The sequence below is a fragment of the Anolis sagrei genome, chromosome 3 (assembly GCF_037176765.1).
Source record: "Anolis sagrei isolate rAnoSag1 chromosome 3, rAnoSag1.mat, whole genome shotgun sequence".
NCBI classification, from domain to species: Eukaryota; Metazoa; Chordata; class Lepidosauria; order Squamata; family Dactyloidae; genus Anolis; species Anolis sagrei.
In genome coordinates this window covers 233440778-233465867 of record NC_090023.1, presented here as the reverse complement: position 1 = coordinate 233465867, position 25090 = coordinate 233440778, and the positions used below count along the sequence as shown (strand labels likewise).

The following is a 25090-nucleotide window of genomic DNA, read 5'->3' as shown; positions in this document are numbered from 1 at the left end:
GACAAACTTAACTTCCACATCCACATGAATCCCTTAAAATGGAAAAAAAACTAAATAAAAACCATTTTTAAGCCTGAGAGAACACGTCAAGGAATCCCCAGTTTGTCCAATGTCAGAAGTTGATCATAGAGTCATGCTAGAAGACCTTCAAATGTCTGGAGAGGTGTTCTCTGTAGAAATCTCTAGGTCCTGCAGTGTAACTCAATGGGGAAGGATTAAACTGGAGGACCTAGAGATTCCTAGAGAAAACATATTGATCGAATCTGCTAATAATCAAATTCACAAAAATGGAACTTGGAAATGTGGAGGGACAATATAGTCATGACTAACATAGTCTCAAATCTATCTACATGGAAACTAAAATAGATGACTAAATCAAAAGAACTGCTAAATAAAAATAATTACTAGTACATCTCAATCCAACCCAGCTATGCATGGATTCAGTCCAATCTCCAGGAATGATAAAAGCTTGATCGAATCATCTAGCTTTGGGATAAGCGACATTTGGATCAGGTTACCTGGCCGTCATAGTTAGTGCAACCACCAGTGCTTCCAATTTGGAAATATTGGCTGAGCAGGTTGATCTGAGATGACAGTACAAGAGAAGGAGGACAACACATGGAGTAATTCCTAGAGACTGAGTCAGGCTCAGTTAAATGTTATAGCAGGAAGTGTCCAATGGTTTAGAAAAGTTACACATTGCTTCTTGTTGTCTCTACCTTATATTGGTTTGTGGATGCAAGAACAAAAGTGAAAGAGATGGCTGTTGCTGCCATTGCATGAGTAGATGGCATTCCATATTCAGCGGTTGTCCTTTCTTCTAGCTTGATAACTGGTGGCGAACAAGGACGAGGCCACTTCAGGAGATCCTTCGAGACTTGGCCGATATACATGATCACCTGGAAACAGAAAACAGAGATGGCCTTATATTCAAGTTTCAAAAAGTAATTAACTCAGTATTCTTTTGTCTAGCAATTCACTACTATCACCACTGGTATTAGGAGCCCCTGGTGGCGCAATGGGTTAAATCCTTGTGCCAGCTAGACTGAAGACCTACAGGTCACAGGTTCAAATCTGGGGAGAGCACAGATAAGCTCCCTCTGTCAGCTCCAGCTCCCCATGCAGGGACATGAGAGAAGCCTCCCACAATAATGGTAAAACATCAAAACATCTGGGCACCCCCTGGGCAACATCCCTGCAGGCGGCCAATTCTCTCACACCAGAAGTGACTTGCAGTTTCTCAAGTAACTCCTGACACAAAAAACAAAAAAAAAACACTGGTACTAACAGCTGAGAGCAAGGCTTTCTTGCTTTATTTATTATGCTTTGTTATAAACATCTTACCCCTTTTCAGAGTGCTGGGGAGAATATACATGCTTGCCTCCCCTACTTTAGCCTTCTGAAACAGGTTAGGCTGCCCACATAATGCCCTTTGACCAGCTCTACTTTATAACTCTACTAATGGGTGCTTGTGGCTTCCAATGAGATGCTGAATCCACCTTGGGTTTTAGTTAGAGGTGCTATCCAAGATGCCGAGCTTGACCACCCTTGAAAGTTGAGACTAGAACCTGGAGTGGACTTACCCACCGATTTGGAAACCAAATAGCCACCAGTACTAACTGTACTCAAGGTTGTCACAAGGGATGACAGAATCCACCTGAAGTCAGGCATCTTTCTACCCACTGTCAAACATTTATAGACTGCCTTGGGTCACCAAGCAGCTCCTTTATGGAAACATAGGCTGGTAACTATAAAATATAACACCAAAATAACTACAATTTTTTTTAAACAGCATTACTTTTAAAAATAGTTGTAACATGAGAGGTACTAAAGGAATGTCATCATAAATAGAGCCAATAATATTTTCTAAGGTCACAGTAGGACATTATAAACCCAAACAACAAGTGTTACTGTCAAAATCAAAAAAACTGACGCATAGTTTTCCTTTAATTACTTATACATACTTTGAGGAATTCTCTGGAAAGCCATGAATGAGATTATTAAAAACATAGAAGGAATCTACAGAATCTTATTGCGATATCATAAATTATTTTCTAGTCACTGGGTTGTGTTTCCTCATTCTCCCTCTTCTTTGCACAGTGTTCCAAGATGTAACTTTTAAGTTTCAGTTTTGAAGATGTAACTTTTAAGTTTCAGTTTTGAAGTATTTCCCACTCTTCTATCAAGAACACAGTCTCTTTTACACTGACAATGTAAAAACTATGAAACTATTTTAATTGCCATGATTGCATCCTAAAAAATACTGGCACTTGTAGTTTGGTGAGACACTATAGCAGTAGTTCTCAACCTGGGGTCCCCAGATGTTTTAGTTCTTCAACTCCCAGAAATCCTAACAGCTGGTAAACTGACTGGGATTTCTGAGAGTTGCAGACCCAAAACATCTGGGGACCTCAAGTTGAGAACCACTGCACTACAGCTCTCTGGCTATGTCTACACATATCATATGGAAATACAAATTCCAGTTTCCCATAGGATGAAGCTATGGCCAGTAATGATATACATGCCTAATGTGAAAGAGACATCTGTCTTTTGGGGCTGGATGTTTTTTCATCCTAAAAATGAGAAAACCCTACATAGCTTATTCTGAATTTAAGTAGTTATTTAAAGCTCAAAGTGTTATTTTAAAAACGTTTATGAAAGTGCTGAAGATCAAATGATATGTGGTAACATCAAGCCAAAGAAAATATTACCATCAGAATCTGGTTGCCATCTCCATATGTCTTTATCAACAAACTTTCACACATGTACCAATAAAGGACTCAAGGCATGTCAACAGATACTTTTGCTTTCACTGACAGCACAAAATACTGTTTCAGAAGTGTTACTGTCCCTTTGATGACCATGAAACATATTTAACTATGAATTGTGCCTGTACTAATTTGGTGTCTGGTTGGATCATACGGTCAAGATCACAGAAAAAGACTAAGTGGTTTTTTTATTATCAGTTCACATCTGCAGATCCAGGCAAAACTGACCTTCTTTTGGTGAATGCTCTTCTGTCATCATTTTAGCTACACTTCCACACATGGGTTTCACTTAACAAGAAGGCATTTGTTCAGAACACAACTGCAGAATGCCTGAAGACAAGCCACTGACAATTAACACAAAACTGTGCAGCTGGGTTAAGAAGTGGTCGAAACCGGTTTGCGAATGCTGTTGGATCTGGTGATAACACCAGAATGATGGATCACATCCCTAGTCTTTCTGGCCTTGGAGTGAAACTGCTGATATCTTGTTAGAGTGGCATGTTTCAAGCTAGCATCATTTTTTTGTTTGTTTTTAGCATTTGTATTAGAATGAATTTGCATGAGAGCCAGTCTGGTATAGTGGTTAGGTGGCTGGACTAGAGACAGCAAGGTTCAAATTCTCACCACCCAAACACGAATCACGGAACATGAAAGACACTGCAGATTTCTCCAACTAGAGAAGTCAGCCATAGAAGAGCACCTGATGTACCAACCTGGGCACAGCATAGTATTTGAGAACACAAAAATGCTGGACCACTCTAACTACCACCATGTCAGGCTACACAAAGAAACCATTTAAATCCACAAGCATGTGGACTATTTCAACAAAAAGGATGAAACAATGAAAATGAACAAAACCTGCTACCAGTATTAAAAAAAACTCTAAAATCATAACAGTAAATAAAGAATAACATTTAAAAACAGGGAACTCCAGGCAAGAAATAATTGTCTCTCAACAAAAGATTCCCTCAGTAAGAAGCTACACCTTGAAACTGATAGGCCATCACATGCTAATCAAGGTGGCCAATTGATTACATTCATTCATACCTAGCTCCAACTGACAAGAGTTCTTTCTCCCACCCTGGACATTCCACAGATATATAAACCCCATTTTCCTAGCTTCCAACAGACCTCACAACCTTTGAGGACGCCTGCCATAGATGCAGATGAAGCATCGGGAAAGAATGCTTTTGGAACATGGTCATACAGCCTGAAAGACTTACAACAACCCAGTAATTCTGGCCATGAAAGCCTTTGACAATACAATCTCACTGAGCAGTTACTCCCTCTCAGCCTCTCCTACACTGTAATGTTGTTGGAAGATAACAAGGAAATGAAAATGAGAGGTATGTGCAGCAACTTGAACTCATTGAATGAAAGGTAGGATACAATTGCAACCAGTAACTGATAAAATGGCAATAATAAGGGGTTCAGCTGAAGCCACTCGTGCACTTTAAAGGATATGTGAGAAGTGTCATAGAGCTGCATGGGCTGACTGCTGGAGATGTACTGCAAAATTTATAATGGAGACCTACTTTTGCTAAAATGATTTTAAAAAGTAAATTATGAATGCAGTGAGAGAAGACGAAAGACGGAAAGAAAGACTGGTGAAATATAGAAGATTCTTAAATACAGTCATGGCTTAGGCACATATTTTAAGCTGTCTATTAGGCCTGGGTAACAACGCAAAAATTTGTTTCTAAAATCGATTTGTAATTGGGGTTTTTTTTTTTGTTTCGATATTTAAAATAATTACAAAATTTTCCAAAAAAAAAGTTCGGTATTTACGAAATTTCGTAAATATTTACAAAACATTTTGTAAAGATGGCACCCTTTTTTTTCAATATTTTTAAAATATTTTTTAAATTTAATTATTAATTTAGTAGAATAGGGAGGAGAAATTAAAATTATTATTAAGGAGGGAAGGCAGGCACTCACTCTGGCGGGCCCTCTCGCTCGCCGCTCGCTCGCCGCTCGCTCGCCCCTCTGGCTCGCCGCTCGCTCGCCCCTCTCGCTCGCCCTCTCGCTCGCTTGCTCAGCCGGCGCCGAGAGAGGAGAGCTCCCAGCAAGCATCGGCAGGCGGCCATCTTACGTATTTCCGAAATGGACGGAAATACAAAATTTTTTGGCGCCTGCCGTTTCGATATTTAAAAACACTTCCAGGTTAAAAAAAAAGTTTTGTAATCGTTTCGTAATTCAAAAATTAACGAATTTTTTAACGAATTACAAATTAACGAAACGAATTGACCAGCCCTACTGTCTATATATCTAATGAAGTCTATTTGGGGTTGTAATCTGTGAAATATGCATTCATACATGCATAAAATGAAATATATTGGTCACTGAAAAATGATCTTTCCAACCTGAAGTATACATTGTTTTGCTACGATAAATGTATGCCAGATCCAAATATAATCACTGTCAATTAGGATCCAAAGCTTGGAAATATATGGCGAGTCCTCGGTATCTGGATTGGCTCAAGGACCTCTCACTCCCCTCCATGGATACCAAAATCCATGGATTCTCAAGTCCCATTCTATACAATAGCACTGTAAAATGTGCACAGGGGCCATGGTAGTGCAATGGTTAAACCGCTAGCTGCAGGGTTAGCAGTTCAAAGCTGCGAGTCAGAGTGAGCTCCCAGCTGTCAGCCCTAGCTTCTGCCTACCTTGCAGTCTGAAAGCATGTAATGTGAATAGATCGATAGGTACCACCTTGGCAAGGAGGTAAAAAGGCACCCCATACAGACATGCCAGCAACGATTGGAGAAAGTCTATGGACAACAGGCTCCTTGGCATGGAAAAATGGAACAAGAGCACCTCCCCATGGCCAGAGTTGAGCATCATCTCCAGATGCCGGAGATGGAAAGGGGAAGCCCTTTACCTCTTTCTGTGTCCTGTATGTTGTTGTTCATTGTTTAAATAAGCATTGAATGTTTGCCTTATATATGTAAACTAAGCCTCTCCAAGTCCCTCCGGGGAGATAAAGCGGAATATAAATAAAGTGTTATTATTATAATGACATAAAAGATGTTGAACAACTCTAATGAGAGCCAGAGAGAGTCTGATGATCTGTGAAATAGCGGGAAGCGACAGCAAGGTATGCCAACGCATTAGCACAATGTTCAGGATTAAGAAAAATTAAAGTTTGTTGGGGGATTTCCACCCCCCCCCATACTTTCAAAATATTTTTGAGCTGAGGTTAGTTGCATCTATGGCAAACTGGGGATACAGAGGATCAACTATAGTACAACCCCCCCCCCCCCCCCCAGCATCTGCAAGAAGCATCTATTTATTCTCATATAAAATCAACAAAACCAAAAAGAACAGAAATCACCACTACAAAAACCCATATTGTGTGACACAACAAACCATTTTTGTACTATGCCATCTGAAATTCTTCATGGGGAGAGAAAAAAAAGGGAAGTTCTGAGAAGAGCAACATAGCACTTGCATGGAGCAGTTCTAAACATGTAAATCAATGTTAACACCCAGAACCTCATATGTTACATAGAAAAGTACTATTCATCTTTACATAATAGGATTTAAAGAAACAAAGTGTGCACTGTATTTTTCAAAAGGATAAATAGAAAACATTATTTTCAAAAACCTTCACACAAGCTGAGGCAGAAATAAGTTATTACTATGCTAGACTTAAAAAGTACTAATGGAATAAAAGTTACAGCAACCAGAATCAATTAATGCACAGTCACAGTAGGCAGCGACATCTCCAGCCCATTCTTTGTTTGGATATCAATCTGCATGGCAACATCTTAAATCAAGAAACAGCTGTCTAAGATCTACAGAAATAAACCTCAGCAAGCAAGAGTCCAAAAGTGGCAGGCTAAAACCAGAAATGCCAATCCATGGCTGATACCGGATGAGAAACTCTGGGAACACAGAAGACTGGGTGACTAGGAAGGTGCTGAACAGAGTGCACTCTGGGACCACGAGATGCAGATCTAATCTTAAGAAATGGGCTACAAACTAGAGTCCGTGACATGGAAGTGTGGAGAATAGCAAATCACAGACCACCTACTACAATGCAGTCTGAGCACTGCCACATGCACAAAGGAGGACCTTCTCACAGCAACACCAGAAATACTCCAAGTGGCCAACTTTTGGTCAAAGCAACTCTAGTATAATGCCAAGGTTTTCATTTTTTGTTAACTGTACACTCAATTCGCTTCTGAAACAAATAAATAAATTGCACAGTAAATTCTCCTACAAACTACAACATAAAAGTTTTGCAGTTTGAGCATTCCACCCCGTGAAAACACATTTTAGGTTGCAAATAAAAAAGGAACACATTATCAAAATAGTGGTGATGATTCTATGAATATCTAAATTCAACAACTACTCTCCAACTGGGGTAGACCCACTGAAATAGTGGGATTTACACACGTCTTAGAATGCCATTCAGCAAATTAATTTGGTCAACTGTAGCTGAGACTAATAACTGGATTTTGCCCCAAATCTTTCTTTCTCAAAGACATTTTATTTACAGTTGACACTTTATGGCTTTTATCACATAAGGCTGTTTTATTGCAATAATCACATTTAGAAAGCAGATAGTAAAATGTTCACTTTCACACCCCATTTCCTGCTGCTGATGTTCTACATGTAGTTAGTCCCACCTTTCTTTCCATGTATTCAGTTCATATGTAATTTTCTCATAATTGTGCAATTACACAGACGGGGGACAATCATGCTCACAGAATGATAGAGTTGGAAGAGACCAAAAGGGTCATCCAGTTGAACCCTCTGCCATACAGGAATAATCAAAGTATTCCTGAGAGATGGCCATCTATTCCATGTTTAAGAGCTACATGACTACCTGTAATCATGCAACTCCACTAAGAAAAGACATAGCCAGTGCAGTTTTAACACATGAGCAGTTGAACAAGGCCCCACGAGGATAGGAACCCCATGCTAATCTATGCACAGATCAGAATTTAAAACTAATTTTCCTATTACCCATCCCAACATTTATATCTCTTGCTAATATAAATCACATTTAGAAAGCAGTATATAAATAAACAAACTTTATTTATATACAGCTCTATTTCCCCAAGGGGACTCAGGACGGTTTCCAACATAGGCAAAACATTCAATTGCCGAATGGCACGAAACCATACAAAATAAACATTATAAAGCATGAACATAAATCCTATAAAAAGTGATCACAAACATTTAAAACCAGTATCAGTATTTCTCCTTCAAACAGGAATTCAATTACCAATGGCCGGGAATTACAAGGTGGACCTAGTCAGCTATGAGAGGGCTGGACAAAGGTTAGTGCAACGAAGTAGCACAGGGCTGGGGAAATGGATTAAGTGCAGGGCAGGGTCCTAGCTGATGGTCAGGGATGGGCCTGGGGCTAATCATTTCCAAAGGCGTGCTGGAACCACCAATTTTTCAGGTCCCTGTGGAAGGAGGATAGTGACGAGGCTTGTCTTATCTCTCTGGGGAGGGCATTCCAGAGTCAAGGGGGGGCACCACCGAGAAGGCCCTCTCCCTCATTCCCGCCAATCATGCTCGTGACGATGGTGGGAGTGGGAAGAGGGCCTCCCCAGCAGATCTTAGAGCCCATGCCAATTCATAGGGGGAGATATGATTGCAGATAGGTGGGGTCCGAACCATTTAGGGCTTTGTAGGTCATTACCTACTTTGAATTGGGCCCAGCAACTTATCAGCAGCCACTGAAGCTGCTTTAGTAGGGGCGTTGTAGAATCCCTATGATTAGCTCCAGTTAGCTAACACAGAAGGAAAAAATATGAATTGTAGAAGAATTGGAATGTTTACAGTCATGGGATACATTTTACCATTTTTATTGCTTGCAGTTAACAGCTGGGGACAACAATTGTTGACAGTGTGCCTTTCCATTATTGGAAGCAGAGCCTCTGCTGTTTGTATCCTAATAAATATCTCTGTGATGAAGAGTTAATTCTTAAAAAAATCAAAACTTGGCTCTTTGAGCAAGCTTTCACTAATGCAGCATAACAGGTAAATATGAAACCACAGAATGACTGGACGATGCAATTGGAAAATGTTTTTAACAAGGAGACGCTAATGATTTATGTTTTTATTGTTTTTGTATGGTTTTATATTATGTGACAAATGTTTTAATTGTTTTTATGTCTGTTGGGGCATTGAATTGTTGCTGATTGTGAACTGCCTTGAGTTGCCTTCGGGCTGAGAAAGACGGTATACAAATGTGGTAAATAAATTAATAATAATAATAATAGATGAAGTGTAATAAAGTGAGGAAAAAGAAATGGTAGACTTATAATGTATTATCAAACTTTATTAATAACCCTTTGAGCAGGAACGCAATCTTATGTTTTGAGTGGCACACAGAAGAAGAAATGAGCAGCAATGGCAAAAGAGGAAGAAAGCACTGATTTTGTTGTGATAAGTTCCTTTGACACTCGCAATCATCGTGCTACAATTGTGATTGGGCAGCTTTGTGTAAAAAAGACCTATGTCTTCTGAAAGGTTCTATTTCAACTTTGGTGTTCTGCCAAATTGCCTCTTAAAGGTATCTCTGTTTCAGTGCAATGCATGAATCCTGGAGATGATTGCAGAGTGATATGTGGAAAAGCAACAAGAATGAAAAAATTATATTTATTTTTGAAGAATCCATTTTCATTAAATCTCTTTGTCTTGCAATACAAAAAAACTGTTTTAGAGCTCTGCCTTCGGTTTGTGAAGCAACAAAACCTAAGCATAATGGGTGGTGCAAGATAGCCGAGCTGACAATTTCAAAGCAATGCATGGGGATTAAATTGTATGACTCGTGAAAGTTGAGGGGCGAAGCATGACTAATTTTTCTGTACGGTGCTTGAAAAACTGAAGCAAAAGCATCCACCTCATGCTATTTAGTTTGCATTCCGAGCTCCAGTTTAACTTCTTCAGTACCAAGGAAAACTACAACACAAACTCTAAAAACAGAGGCACTGTAGGGAATACAGAGGAATGATAGCTTAGGAAAAGTCAAGGTATTAGAGGTAGGATGCAGAGAAGAGTTGTAGGAACAACCCTGAAGAAGAAGCTGTCCTGGAAATGTTAAAGGCCTTCTCCAGAACCACAGCAGACAGGTGTTTTACTACAGAAGGGAAGACAAAGGGCGCTCTGGTTGACACAATCTGTCCCAAACAAGTGGCAAGACTCATTACATATGCTTCCTTGACAACAGAAGTCTACTGGAAAGACACTCCTTTGTGTTCCACTAGTGGGAGCAATATCATCCTGAGATCACAGTGAGGCCTTCTCTGCTGTGGCACCTTGATTGAGAAATAAGGAGGCCCAATTGGCACTAATGCTGCATCATTCTAGCACTTTATTGAAGCTCATCTATTCATTAAAGCCTTTGGGGCCCAATGAATTTCTTCCTACATGCAAATGTACAGAGTTTTACCCTTTTTGTTTAGCTTGTGGCTGGTGATATGTTTGATGACTACCACACACACATTCCTACTTCTGTCTCCTTTAGCTGTGATACTCAACTTCCATAAACATCTCTATGTAGATCACTTGACCCTGTTGGAAGAGGAATGTTGATGTCTGTGTAAAACATCTACACTAAAAATCACTGGATTTTACTTTTTCAGTTTTGAAGCCTGACCTTCAACCTTCAATTGTTCATTCAAATATGCAAGTTACCACTTGAGGGCAGTAATGAACCAACCCAAAAAACTTGCCAAGTCTCCTGCAAAGTTTGCACCTCTCATCTAATGTTTGTATCCTTTTTAGTCATGCTGGTCTTTCATCACAGAATGGCAAAACAATGGAGATGCACTAATGAAACACACAGGAATTACAGTAAACAAATACAGGCACAAAACTTTGCTTAGAAATTGTTTGGCAGCAGTCCTATACCCCAAGGCACATGTCCAAAGATAAGGGAAATGTGACAGGAGTACTTTCCCACCAACCAAGGCTACGCTGTGACCAATATTAACATATAACTGTGAACTCGATATGGCAGGCAACGGTATTTTACCATATGTTACTTCATGAAAATTGTTTCTAAATTAATTTAAATAAAACAATTAAATGAGAGAATGAGAATAACAAAGACACTGAGATGGCACCTACTCAGTTCTATACAGTCAGAAAGGGATGCCTCTTCCCTTTTTGTTTCCCAGTTCATTTTTCTTTAGCATTTATTTATAATATGACTAGGAAAATATAACACTTCTTTAAAAAGTGAGAGAGAGAGAGAGAGAGAGAGAGCAAAGATGCGTTTTCAACAGGTTTGATCCATGTGATGAGCGAGTGGTATTCTGCTCAAGCCATCAAGTTTATCCTGCCTCCATTTCCCTGCTGCAACCTTCAATACTTTCTGATTCCAAGGAATGAAAGAAACAGGAATATTAGAGGTGGAAGAAGTTTAGTCCCAGGTTTAAAGAAACAAAAAAAGATAAAGCACCTTCTCATAGTAATTTAGAACCTAAAAGGAACACTGGCTCTCTTCCAAACCTGCACACGTGTTAACTGCAGTTATTTCTGTACAGAACAGATGCCTCACATGCATGGAGTCAATAGTCTAGCTAGACTTCAGGCCAAAGAAATAGATGACTCATTTTCCTTAACACTATGTAAGTGTGGCAGAAACACTTGCATAAGGATGTCTCAATACAAAAATGTCCTAAATGTTCACAGGGCTCCAATGTGGCTCACAGATAACTATCCTTGTAAGATTTTTTTTAAAGATGAAGAAGGATACTTTACTAGCAAAAACACCTAGAATGAGAATTTTATTAATGGCATGCAAAGGAACTCTGCTGCTCTTGCAGAAGCATAACCTTCCCTCTCAGAAACCATTTCACAACAACAAAGTAGCATAGCCAGCCAAGTGATAGTTTCCATAATCTCACCGTGTGTATTCTCACTTAATTGCAAGATCTTTTCTTTTTACCTATAGTGCGAACCAAACTGTATGCTGGGCACACATATCAGTGACACTGCTCTTCTGCTCTTCTACTAATCATAAATGGTAATTCTGTGGTCTTCCAGAGGTTGTTTGGTATGATTCATAGCAACCTCACAACCTCTGAAGATGCCTGCCATAGACGCAGGTGAAACGTGAGGCGAGAATACCTCTAGAACATGGCCATAGAGCCCGAAAAACCTACAACAACCCAGTGATCCCAGCCATGAAAGCCTTCGACAATACATCGATTCGCAACAACTTTAGCTAATTCATGTGGCAACATAATCCTGATAATTTGGGTACTGATTAAGTGAATCCCTGCACTATCTTGACCAAACTATGTATGAATCAGTCACTAAGCATGAATGTTTTGCCCCACTACTGTGCTCTCAGTTTTCCAACAGGTTGGCAACATAAGGCACTCTCATAGGGTAAAAGATTATGGACAGCCAAACAGCATGCGGACTACACTCAAGACACTTATTTGTCTGGTTTTTAGATAAAAATTGGATCTGGCAGATGCCTGCAAATAGAGGATGCCTGCAAACTGAGAATGGATCATAGAATCAAAGTTGGAAGAAAATGCAAAGGCCATTCAGTCCATCTCCAGTTCATCTCCATCAAAGTATTCCTGACAGATGGTCATCCATCCTCTTTTGAAAAACCTCCTGAGGAGGCTCAATCACACTCCGAGGCAACATATTCCACTCCTGAACAGCTCTTCCTGTCAGGAGGGTCTTCTTGATGTTTAAATACAATCTCTCTACCTATGGTTTGAATCTGTTGCTCCATATCATTCTCTGGAGCACCAAAAAACAAGCTTTACCCCTTCTCAATAGGACATCATTTCAAATATTTAAACATGGCTATCATGTTCCCTCTTCATTATTTATATTCCAACCTAAACATATGCAGCTCCCTAAGCCATTCCTCAAAGGACTTGACTTCCAAACTTTTGATCATTTTGTTCACTCTGTTCTAAACATGTTCCAGCTTCTCAACATCCTTCTTCAATTGTGCTGCCCAGAATTGGACGTAGTCTTCTTGGGGAAGACTGACCAAGGCAGAGTACAGTATCCAGTTCTGGACACCACACCCTTTGAAAACAGACACTGTCTTGGTAAAGTTATATGGTCACCCATTCTCCAGTTCCATACAGATGGGATGCTACAAGACAAAAGAGACAATGGTATATGCATGCTTGTGTATGCAGCATGGCAGAACACATACACAATGATATTTTCTTCAACTGATGGGGCAGGAGTATTTTGCCCCACTCACTCTAGCAACAGTCTCTGCTGTGTACAACTGTATCACTCCCTTTGTGCCTCATTGATCTCTATAAAAACTATTTGATCACTTTAAATATTAACTCGCTCATACCTTTTGTTTCATCCTCTCCCACACATACAAAGTTGCTATGTACTTAGTTTATAATCCATCCAAAGAATGACTCTGTCTCAGGTTTCAAATCACAGGAAAAAGGCGCACACCCAACCCTTCTTCCTTGCCTACTCAATACCAGAAAGCAAGCTCTTAACCAATTAGTCTAAATCCAAATGCAATCTTCAAGACAAAGTCTCTTCCTCTTGGAAGTCAGCCTAATTTAAAAGAAACATTTACTGTAACAGAAGACAGCTGCATCTAGATGTTTATGTTCTCTCGCAGCGGCCTAATTAGAGTGCTGCTGAATCCAGCATTCATTTAAAGGAGTCTTGAATATCATTTTCCAATGGTCCATTACAAAAGAAAAGCACCATTCAGCATGGTCGGGGTAGCCATATCCCAGTAGGTGTTTTTGCTATGGTGATATCCACTGGCCTTTGGTTCTAGGATCCACCATTAATACCAAAAGTAGTGGATGTTCAGATCCCATTATCTACAATAGTAGAGTATACATAAGGTGTTCATTGTATAAAATGACAAAAATCGAGATTTGCTTTTGGGAATTATGTTTAGCAGTGGTGGTGGGATATTTTAAAGCTATGGATGGTCGTATTAATGGACACGCAAAGCTGACTGCAATTGTGTTTTTATACACAACTATATCTTTCTGATTGCATTGCTGTTTTATATTTTGCTTACTGTATAGATCCATGCTATCAATATATTTTATCAGAACTGCATTGTGTCCTGTTCGTTCATTCATTTTTGAGCTCAGTCTCCCCTAATTTATTATATACCTTATATGTATTTTCCCTAATGCACATATTAGGAGTATGTATCTATGATCACAATGACCCAACAATGACAGCCTCCCACTATCACACCCCTCTTCACAATGTGACATCGCAGATATAAGAAACAGCATGAAATATTTTAAGTGATTTTTTTTTTAGTGTCAGGAACAACTTGAGAAACTGCAAGTTGCTTCCGGTGTGAGAGAATTGGCTGTCTGCAAGACCACTGTCTAGGGGTCGTCCAGATGTTTTACCATTCTGTGGGAGACTTCTCTCATGTCCCCACATGAGAAGCTGGAGCTGACAGATGGGAGCTCACCCCAATTTGGATTCGAACCACCAAACTTTCAGTCAGCAGTCCTACCAGTACAAGGGTTTAACCCATTGTGCCACCAGGGGCTACTCTCTGAGTGAGACATAAACTTGGCATATTTAAGTGTTATCAGAAAGAGACAGTGCACGGACTTATCAAAAATCAACAAAGGAATTATTTGACTGCTTTTTTTCTTTGCTTTCCTGGGGGAGATATAGCTTGATGGCCAAAGGTTTGCAAAATTATTTTATTAAGAAAACATTCTTGAAATATAGATTTTATTCCCATGGAAGCCTCATTTAGGTCTCTTGTTTACCAGAAGTCTTTAAAATCATGAGCCAGAATTGTGTTGGACAGTAATGAATGTGCAACCTCATAATCGTTCTGTATTCATGACCATTACATAATTTAAAGGATACACAGGGAATATGAAAGTCTTCTAATTCCCATTTACTGGACAACAGCCACTGCGATCCACAAGAATCTGTTCCCCTGTCATGCTCGAAACAGCTGACTTATAGTTCTACTCCTCCTCCCACCTGAAGGATCTCAGGCACAATTTGGACAGCTGAGACTGAATTATCATTTGGCTCTTGGAATAGAAACTAATTCTGTAATCAGCATGCAATCTGGTCTTTAGGGAATTAAGCAAATTTCTATGATCTACTTGCTATTTTCTAAGAAACTGTTATCCAAGGTTGTTTTCAAATGGACACTGAAACTTGTGACTAATGGATGCTCAAACTTGTGACACAATGGAGAATTGTGTCCATTATGTGATCTTGGAATCCCCAAACTGCATCACATCTTTCACAGCAGTCCCAAGGTCAAGTGGCCCACCCACTTTAAATTTTTAAAATATGTTTTTACCTTGGTGATGGCTCAGATCAGAGAAGATATCAATCTGTATGTGCCTGGATAGTGGATGAATACGTTGCACAACTCTACACACACACACACTTAATCATGTCAGAAGCTAGTTGAGAAACTGCAAGTTGCTTCTGGTGTGAGAGAATTGGCCATCTGCAGAGACGTTGCCCAGGGTACAACCAGATGTGAGGCTTCTCTCATGTCCCCTCATGGGAAGCTGGAGCTAACACAAAGGAGCTCACCCTGTCTCATGGATTCGAACCACTGACCTTCAGGTCAGCAATTCAGCCAGCACAAGGCTTTAACCCACCGCGCCACCACAGCTCCTACCTTTCATAATATCTTTGCTTGTGCAAAAGCAGTATGTCTGAAGAGGAGAAACTCTTCTATCCATGGAGGTTAATAACACATAAGACCACTTTTACTAGCAGGCTTATGTTTGGCCTGTAGGGAGAGGGTGATTAGGAAACTATGTTTTTTGCATTTATATGTTTTAATTGTTTTATAATTTGAACTGTTATATTTATTATTTGTATGCATAATGCGGCATTGAATTTTGCCATAATCTGTAAGCCGCTCTGAGTCTCCTTTGGGTGAGAAGAGTGTGGTATAAATATAGTAAATAAATAAATAAATAAAGGTCTTCATATGACCAAGAACCTGGCCAGCTAGAGCAGTGGTTCTCAACCTGTAGGTCACCAGGTGTTTTGGCCTTCAACTCCCAGAAATCCTAACAGCTGCTAAACTGGCTGGGATTTCTGGGAGTTGTAGGCCAAAAACATCTGGGGACCCCAGGTTGAGAACCACTGAGCTTCCATATCAAAGGTGCAGTAAATCCACTCTTGAGTTTTATTGAAAAGTCTAGTAGGAGCTATCAAAGGTACTGAACCAAGTTTGGAGAGAAGGTTCAGCACTGTGGAGATCTCCTTTGTAATAAAATTTGAAGGAATGGAAGGGAATCAGCATTTGTACTTATATGTAGAAAGGTGGTTCTCATCCTGGGGTCTCCAGATGTTTGGCCTTCAACTCCCAGAAATTCTAACAGCTGATCAACTGGCTGAGATTTCTGGGAGTTGTAGGCCAAAACACCTGTGAGCCCACAAGTTGAGAACCACTGATGTAAAATCTCCACCAATACAAAAGGCTCTCCTTTTCAAATATGCTGTTTTTCAGCAAGAAAAACAAAAAAGTAGACAGAGCTTACATACTCCCTATCTGAGGCCTGTTTCAATAATAGGCTTCAAGAACATCTGAATAGAATTGTAATAGAGGATTTGTAATAATTCAGAAAGTATGGAGAGAAGTTTAGAAATAGTAAGATGCAAGTAGCATAATCAACATATTTTCTGATACTTACTTTTTTGTCTTTTCATAACAATAGATTGAAGTTATATTCCAAAAGTAAAATAAGAAAGGGAATTGGCATCAATTTGAGAGAGGGTACACAAGTAATTTGTAGATAAATAAATAGCGAATTTTCCTAGGTGCATTAAAATGCATTGATAGAAATATCAACATTAAAAACTTTGTAAATTCCTTAATAAGCAACATATATTAATTAGTTTTTAAAGTACGTTTTAATATGGAGGGAGATCTTTATTCTAATTGAGAGATGCAGACATATATTTCTAAGAATAACTTAATTTCATATTTGATTTGGAGAAATCACTGATTCGCCTTTCTGTTAAACGGATGTCTCTTGAAGCAAAAACTTTGGATTCAAAGGTATGTGGGGCCTCAAATCCTATCTTTGAACTGTCTTTTACCTTCACTACTTTGTCATCCTAGGAAATGGTTTTGTATGTATGTGTGTGTGACTGATGTGTAACACAACCATCACAGTGACTATGTGGTAAATGACCAACCGCCACCCTAAATTAGCACTCATGGCCTGGGTTCTTGATGCATGACTCTCTCCCAATTACAAACATACTCCCCATTGCAACAAAGTTGAGGATCCCTGACTTGGTTCCTTTTATACAGTTAACACTTGACAGCTCCAACTTTACAAAAGAGCTGCAGCCAGTAATACCTTCCATGGACCAAAGATCTCCATTTGGGGAAGTTACCTTTGATCAGTTTGAGGACAGGCTTTTGCAGCACCCTATTCAACATGGTCCCACATTCATCCATGCAGCAATTTCACAGGACTGGAGGAGCAGCCATCAAAAGGACTAGTTAAGAAACCCCACTTTCACCATGTCCCTCAGTCTGGATCTAGCCTTCTGTCCAACTCTATTGTAAATTCAGACTTTCCCTGTGTAAACAATCTTTTAGTAGGAGGAGAACTGGAAGTATTTTCACCTTAAAACACAAAGAAGGGATCTTCATCAAATAGATGAATACAAATAAGTACTAAATTTGGAGGTGAAATTTTGTGAACAAATGCACATAAAACCAAAAATGAGCTCATCAAAATGATTGCATTAAAATTTGGAGACTTCTCACCTTCAATCAAAAATAGATTTGTTCAAGGCACTTTTAAGCTCTTGGCTAGATACTGCCAAGCACTTAATTTTTTTTTTGCAGTATATCACCTTGAAACAGACACTCCCTTGGCAAAGGTTAAGGACAATCCTTCAATACATTGGCTGCAGGTGTCAAAGAATGAGAAGGGTGTGAAAATATTTGTAAAGCTACAAAGCAATTCCTGCTCAAGTGTTAGTAATTTACATCCAAGTTACTTAATCATCTGTACACAAGATGCCTAAATGAATAAGTAGCACTTGTATTAAAACAAGAGGAATCTTGCTCTACCACAGGCTTTAAAAGCAATGACCTGAGTAAGAGATGAAATTGTTTTATTTCTTTGTAACACTCATCCAAGAAACCACATCCTTCCTTAGAATTTCTAATTCATGTTCATCCAAATAAATCATCTCATGTCACAAACTAATTCATTTGATGTGTTTGGTTTTAAGTGTAGTTTGACTAGTTACTAATTCTTCCTAAATCATGGATGCTTCAGAACAAAGTTTCTGGCCTTTTCTCTCAAACTAGATTAAAGAGAAAGGGAGAAGGGATAGTTATTTTGAATACAATTCCCAGATTGATGAGAACAGCAGTAAGTCAGATAATATATATTTAATTCTATTTTAATATTGATATGCTCGAGATTTAAAATTGTATTATTCTTTAATTGTTGTGAACCACTTTGCATCTCAATTACAGAGATAAAATGGGATACAAATAAATATAATAATAATTATCATAAGTTGGCAACTTTGGGCCTCCAAGTGTTTTTGGAGTGCATTTTCTATCATCTCTCACCTTTGCCCATGCTGATTATTGCTGATGAGGATTTGTAGTCCAAGAATATTTAAAGGATCACAGTTGTTCAGCCCTGTTTTAAGGGGAAGTCTATTACCAGACACAAAAGCCTGCATATTTCTGTACCAGTCTAGTTAGTCTGATGCAGTGGTTGGACACAGTTCCTCTGCTGAGTGCTACATGGATATTCCTTTCACTGCTGCATACAGAGAATGAGTTTGGTTAAAGCAAGTGCCAAATGGGAATTAGGTCATGAGAAGATGGTGTGCCTCCTCTCAACCTCCTGCATTCCCCATATGGTTATCCCACTCCTACTTGAATAGTATGATGATAATGATAATAAACTTTTATTTGTATATTGCTCTATCTCCCCGAGGGGACCCAGGGTGGTTTCCAGCATAGGTAAAGCACTGCAATTACCGACATAAAAACCTACAGAATAATCATTATAAAACAAAGACATGATACTATATAACAGTGGTACATATTTAAAATTGAAAGCCAGTTTAATAATAATTTCCATCAGGCAGGTTCAGTTACCAATGGCCAGAATTCCAGAGAGGACCGCAATAACTATGAGAGGGATGGGCTAGTCCTATGAAGTAGACTAGGGCCTCGGGAATTGATAAAGTGCAAGCATGGTCCTGCCTGATGATCAAGGAGGGACCTGGAGCTATTTATTTCCAAGGCCTGCTGCACAGCTATAAGAGGACTGGGCCAATAGGGTAACATAGGGCCAGGGAAGTGGGTAAATGTCGGAGTTGCAACCTTTTGTAAAGGCACTCAAGACTTGGCTGTTTGGTTGTGCATTTAAGTAATCAGATCTAATTTGCCAAATAGTCACTGTTGAATGTTTTTATGTTGAATGTTTTTATATTGTGTAAATGCTATTTTAGATTGTAAGTCACTCGGAGCACCTTGGTGGAGAGCGACTAATTAAGAAATAAAGTGAAGTGAAGTAAAGTGCAGAACAGGGCCCTAACCAATGGCCAGGGTAGTGCCTGGGACTATTCATCTCCAGGACCAGCTGAATAGCTATAATAGGGATGGGCCACAGCTAGTACAATGAGGTAGCAGAGGGCAGGAAAGTGGGTAAAGTGCAGAGCGGGGACCTAACTAATGGTCAAAGTAGGGCCCGGGGCTAATCATTTCCAAAAGCCTGCTTCTGCCCTAATTGGTGTAGCCATATAACAGGGAAGAGCAAAAAAAGTAGCTGGAAAATTGCTTAATAAAATTCGCATATAGGAAACCTCTTAAATGCTAGAAGAATGAAGCAGAAGTCAATGGGCAATGTAAGAAAGATTGCACAAATAAGTCTCTTATGGGCCTACAGATCTTACCTATGCAATGCATGGTGACTCAAGGAAGGGAAACCATCTTTCCTGGTTTATTGTTTAAGATTCTGCAAAAAGAATCCAAACTATGTGGCGGAATGGGAAGCACAACACTACTTGACAAGTGGCAACTTAGTAATTTTGGGTATTATCCAACAAACTCCAGCAGAGGTCACTACAAACATTGATGGAAAAGGTTTTATGTTTGTAATTAGACAGATTTCAAAATAAGCATGAATGTAAAACTGTAATGCACAAGAATAAGTGTTTGAATCAGAAGAGAGGGAAACTATTTACTTTGTTTTTGTCACTTTTTTTTCATTATAAGAACTCATTCTTAAAAGCCAAGAGAAAGAAAGAGAGTTAAAATCATTAGCAAAGATGAATAAATGTGTCTGGAACACACTGAAGCATGCATTGTTATGCACCTGAACTTAAAATGCAGGTCAAATAGTTTCAATCTAGCTTCAGCTGCGGGGCACAAACGAAGGCCAATTTAAGTTGCCTGCCAACTAGGATAATACAATCCATCCATATCACTCTCCCATCTTAGTTCTCCTGTGGCAAAGTGCTTATTGGAGAACATGTGGAAGAGGACACTTCCAAGTGGCACAAGTTCAAACAACCCTGTGAGGAAACTGATGGGACAAAACTGAATGGAAGTTCTGAGCCAAGCTTCTGAGCAGAGAAACAAGAAGCCACACCAAGAATGCTTTGCTGGGTCAGAAACTGGTCACGAGAGTGCCATTCACAATTTCTGGGAACCACATCCAGTGAGGAATTTGCATATGTTCAGCCTGGAAAAAAAGACTAAGCAGTGGTATGAGGGATCCTTTCACCTCTGCAGGAGTCTACCATATACCATGCAGCTGTGGACAAGTCTGCATAGGGACCACCAAACGCAGTGCCCAAACACGAATCAAGGAACATGAAAGGCACTGCAGACTACTTCAACCAGAGAAATCAGCCATAGCAGAGCACCTGATGAACCAGCCTGGACACAGCATATTATTTGAGAACACAGAAATGCTGGACCACTCCAAGAACCACCATGTCAGACTACACAGAGAAGCCATTGAAATCCACAAGCATGTGGACAATTTCAACAGAAAGGAAGAGACCATGAAAATGAACAAAATCTGGCTACCAGTAATAAAAAACTCTAAAATTACAACAGCAAAACAACAGAGAGGAAACAACCAGGCACAGATTAACACCTCCCAGCAAGAGATTTTCCCAGGCTCAGGCAGGCCTTCAAATGCTAATGAAGGTGATCAGCTAAACATTCACACCTAACTGCAGCAGGGAAGAGCTCCTTGCCCCACCCCAGCCATTCCACAGATATATAAACCCATTGTCCTAATTCCAACAGACCTCACTACCTCTGAGGATGCTTGCCATAGATGCAGGCGAAACATCAGGAGAAATGCCTCTAGAACATGGCTCTATAGCCCAAAAAACCCCACAAGAACCTAGTGGTATGATAGTTCTCCTTACATCTCTGAAGGGCTCTCATGTAGGTGAGGAGTGTTTTCTGCTCATCCAGAGAGTAGAATCCAAACCAATGGGCTCAATTTACAAGAAAGGAGATTCTCGGGAAACATTAGAAAGCATTGGGTTGTTGTAAGTTTTTCAGGCTATATGACCATGTTCTAGAAGCATTCTCTCCTGACGTTTCGCCTACATCTATGGCAAGCATCCTCAGAGGTTACCCGAAAGGAATGATGCCTTGGACTTCTTACCAGAGCATACCATAAAATTGTGCTGAAGGACCTATAGATGCCTAGAGAAGTGTCCTGTCATCTGAGGTGAACCACAGAATTATACCAGAGGCTTAAAGAAAATACTTCTCTAGGCATTTTTAGGTCCTCCAGTGTGATTCTATCATATGCAAAGCTCTTTGTAAATACCTGTATATACTCGAGTATAAGCTGACCCCAATATAAGCCAATGCACCTAATTTTACCACAAAAAACTGGGAAAATGTATTGACTCGAGTATAAGCTGTGGGTGGGAAATGCAGCAGGTACTGGTAAATTTCAAAATAAAAATCGATACCAATAAAATTTTATGTAAATATTCAAATGTTTTTGAATATTTACATAAAATTGTAATTTAAGATAAAACTGCCAAACTCTGATTAAACCATTATTCTAACCTTCTTCAATATAAATGTGTTTACGTATCCTTCCAATAATAACAGAGTAAAATAATAAATGTAATACAAGTAATAATAATAGAGTAAAATAATGGAAATGTAATAATAAGAGTAAAATAATAAATCTAATAATAACAATAATCGTTAAATAATAAATGAAATAATAGCAACAATAAGGTAAAATAATAAATGTAGTGATAACAATAATAATACAGTAAAACAATAAATGTAAAAATAACAATAAGAAATAGAGAAAAATAATAAATGTAATAATAATAATAATAGTATAAAGTAAAAGTAATAATAATATATAGAATAAAATAATCAATGTAATAACAACAACAATCCAGTAAAATAATAAATAACTTTGACTTGAGTATAAGTTGAGGGGGGATTTTTCAGTTTAAAGAAAGGGCTGAACACTAGGCTTATACTCAAATATATATATATGGTAATGTGTGTGTGTGTGTGTGTGTGTGTGTGTATGAGAAACCATATATATCCTGCCCACATAATAGCTGCACCTTCACTACTTTATAGACTTTAGCCAGATACATAAAAGCCTGAAAAACTAGAAATCTTGTGGAAAACAACTAGAAATGTTATATTAATGAGACTCTGAGCAATACTTACAGGCCACATGATAATCAGCCTTCTGGCAATGTATTGGTTAATGCTCCAGTAACTGAATGGAAGGAATGTAATGTAGAAAACTTCTTGGCCCATTGCAGATGATATCCTGAACAGGTAATAGTAGAAATAATTCTTGACAACATAGTCCTGCAGCATGTCCTAAGAGAGAAGTATATATATGTTAGTAAACATGATAAGTTCTCCTTAGGGTTGAGTCAGAAATGACTTGAAGACACACAGCAACTGGGTACTGAAATAACCACAGACAAACTTAAAGATGTAAGTGTGCCACATTGTTTCAAATTGATCTATTAAACACTGGCATTTATAAATTACAATAATTCTGTCTAAATAACAAAAATCCATTTACTATCATTAGTATTTTAATTGACAGAAGGATACACCAGATTTTTGTCTACCATAATATGCAAAAAAAAACCCAAAAAAAACCAGATCTTGAATATGTCAGGAAATATGGTCTTAAATCAATTACATTGAACTTACAAAAAGTAAACTGCCATTCTGGGAGAATGGTGGCCAGCAATAGCTCAACTAGCAAATCACCACCAGCAGGAATAAGATCTACCAACAGAAAGGTTGCCAATTCAAAGCCCGGGTTGTTGTGAACACTTGACTGTCAACCTAGCTCACTGTTTACTTAAGCAGTTTGAAAACAGCTTAGAGCTACAGCAGAGAAATTGGGTACCACTAAAAGAAAAAGACCAGAAATGTCGCAAGCAAAAGGAAGGAGGAAGTCCAGATGGCTCTTCATCATAGAGCATGGAGCAACAGCACCCCCTGTGGCTAAATTAGAGCACAATCTCCAAGGTGGACATTAACACAACATACCACTTTTCTGGCTGCTCTGTCCTTGTCTGTCCAAACAGCATTGAATGTTTGTTGTGTATGTGTATTCTGATCTGACCTGAGTCTCCTTATTATTATATTAGAACCCAAAAAAATATTAAAAATTAAACAACCACTATATTCCAGAGGAACCATTGAGATTTGGGGTGCCTTGGCTAATAACTCCCATCAATCACAGTTAAGAGATGGTAGCAGTTACAGCCCAAATCATTTAGAGAACAAAGGGCTGTCTAGTTTTCACTTCTGCTAAAGATTTAGTCTCCATGTTGTAACTTGGAAAACTCAAGAGCAATTTAAGTGAGTGATAAATGGGTTAATACTGGGAACTGGGTTTAAACTAGTGAGAAAGGCAGTTTGTTCATACACAAACCAGACAAATCCATGAGCTACTGTATATAAACCTGAATAATCTTCATTACTAGAGATAATATTTTATTGCTTCTTCTAAAACAATCACTGGCTCTGTGCTATTTTAATTGCTAATTCTACCCCTCCTCTCGAATCAAGGGTATTAATTCACTGCAATGGGCATTTCCACATTTTTCGCAACATAAATTACTTTACACAAATAAGGTGAAGCAAACAGATGAGGGAAATAAGACATTGTTCAGTCACAACTTCAACAATGCTAAATGAATATGACTTGAGCTATAAACTAGATTAGATTAAGAAGGCAGGGCAACAAAATGATTAGCTGAGGCAACTCTTTTCATAGATTCTTTCCTTTTCCAGGATGGTGCAAAGGATGTTCAGTTGCTTTTTAAAATGAGTATTGTGTATACTGCATTTCCTTCACTCCAAGATTATTTATTGTTCCTGACCCAGGTACTAAGAGAAGGCACAATATAGTTAGGAATCCAAAGCCTAATTCTGGATGAATTAAAACAACAAGCATGCACGGAAATCAGAAGAATACAGTAAGGATATTCCTTTGTAAGAACATTCATTTGATTTCATTGTTTGATACAAATATAACCAGAGCTTAGAAAAGTGAGTTTCTAGATCGCAATGCCTTAAACTTCTCGGACAATTGCAGAAAAACATAATCCAAAAAGTAAGCTGAACATTTTTTACTGAAAAGGTGGTAGGCCGAATAAATTTGACATACTCCAATCTAGAGGTTCCCCAGGTGACTACATTGTCTTCTCTATGTGGTTTCCTGAGTTTTTGAAAAACAGCTTTTGCCCAACTCTAAAAGATTAAAATCTCTCATTTGAGGTGTAATTATTGATAGTCATTCTTATATTTTTTTTTGGCTCCCATTTTATACCTTTGGCCCCATCTACTATTGGATTGTAGGATCTGAGAATACTAAAATAATGCACTTTGACTCTTGACTGGAAAACGTCCCCCACCTTCCAGGAGAATGTGTGGATCAGCTCTATTGACCAGTTGGAGTGTCTCCAAAGGAGGGTGAGCAAGATGGAAAAGATATGGAACTCATGTCCTATGAAGAATAGTTTAGGGCTGTGCACATAGGACTATGCACATTTATTTTGGAGAAACAAAGATGGAGAAGTGGCATATGATAACCATTTTTACATATTTAAAGGAACGTCATCTAGAACTCTCCTTCTAAAATTGAGAGTCTTGAGCCCAAACTCAATGTGGGGATCACAAAAAAATTGGCAACAGTAGAAAGTTTCTGAATGTTGAGTGATTTCTGTAACCGCTAAAACAGCGGGTCCAGAGGCCCAGCATGTCACAATGCACCAAAGGTCAAATCAGGACACAAACAAGATTGAAGGCACAGAGAACAG

The 25090-nt window shown here is 38.9% G+C and overlaps 1 protein-coding gene across 1 annotated transcript in view; it reads right to left on the bottom strand.

Moving 5' to 3' along the window:
- SGPP2 (sphingosine-1-phosphate phosphatase 2) overlaps positions 1-25090 on the bottom strand; it is a 45745-nt gene that overhangs the window by 8176 nt on the left and 12479 nt on the right. Inside the window, exons 2-3 of the mRNA XM_060767896.2 lie at positions 22464-22622; positions 720-899 (exon numbers count right to left, since the gene is read on the bottom strand). Of these exons, the coding sequence (XP_060623879.2) occupies positions 720-899; positions 22464-22622 (339 nt within the window). The remainder of the gene's footprint in view (positions 1-719; positions 900-22463; positions 22623-25090) is intronic.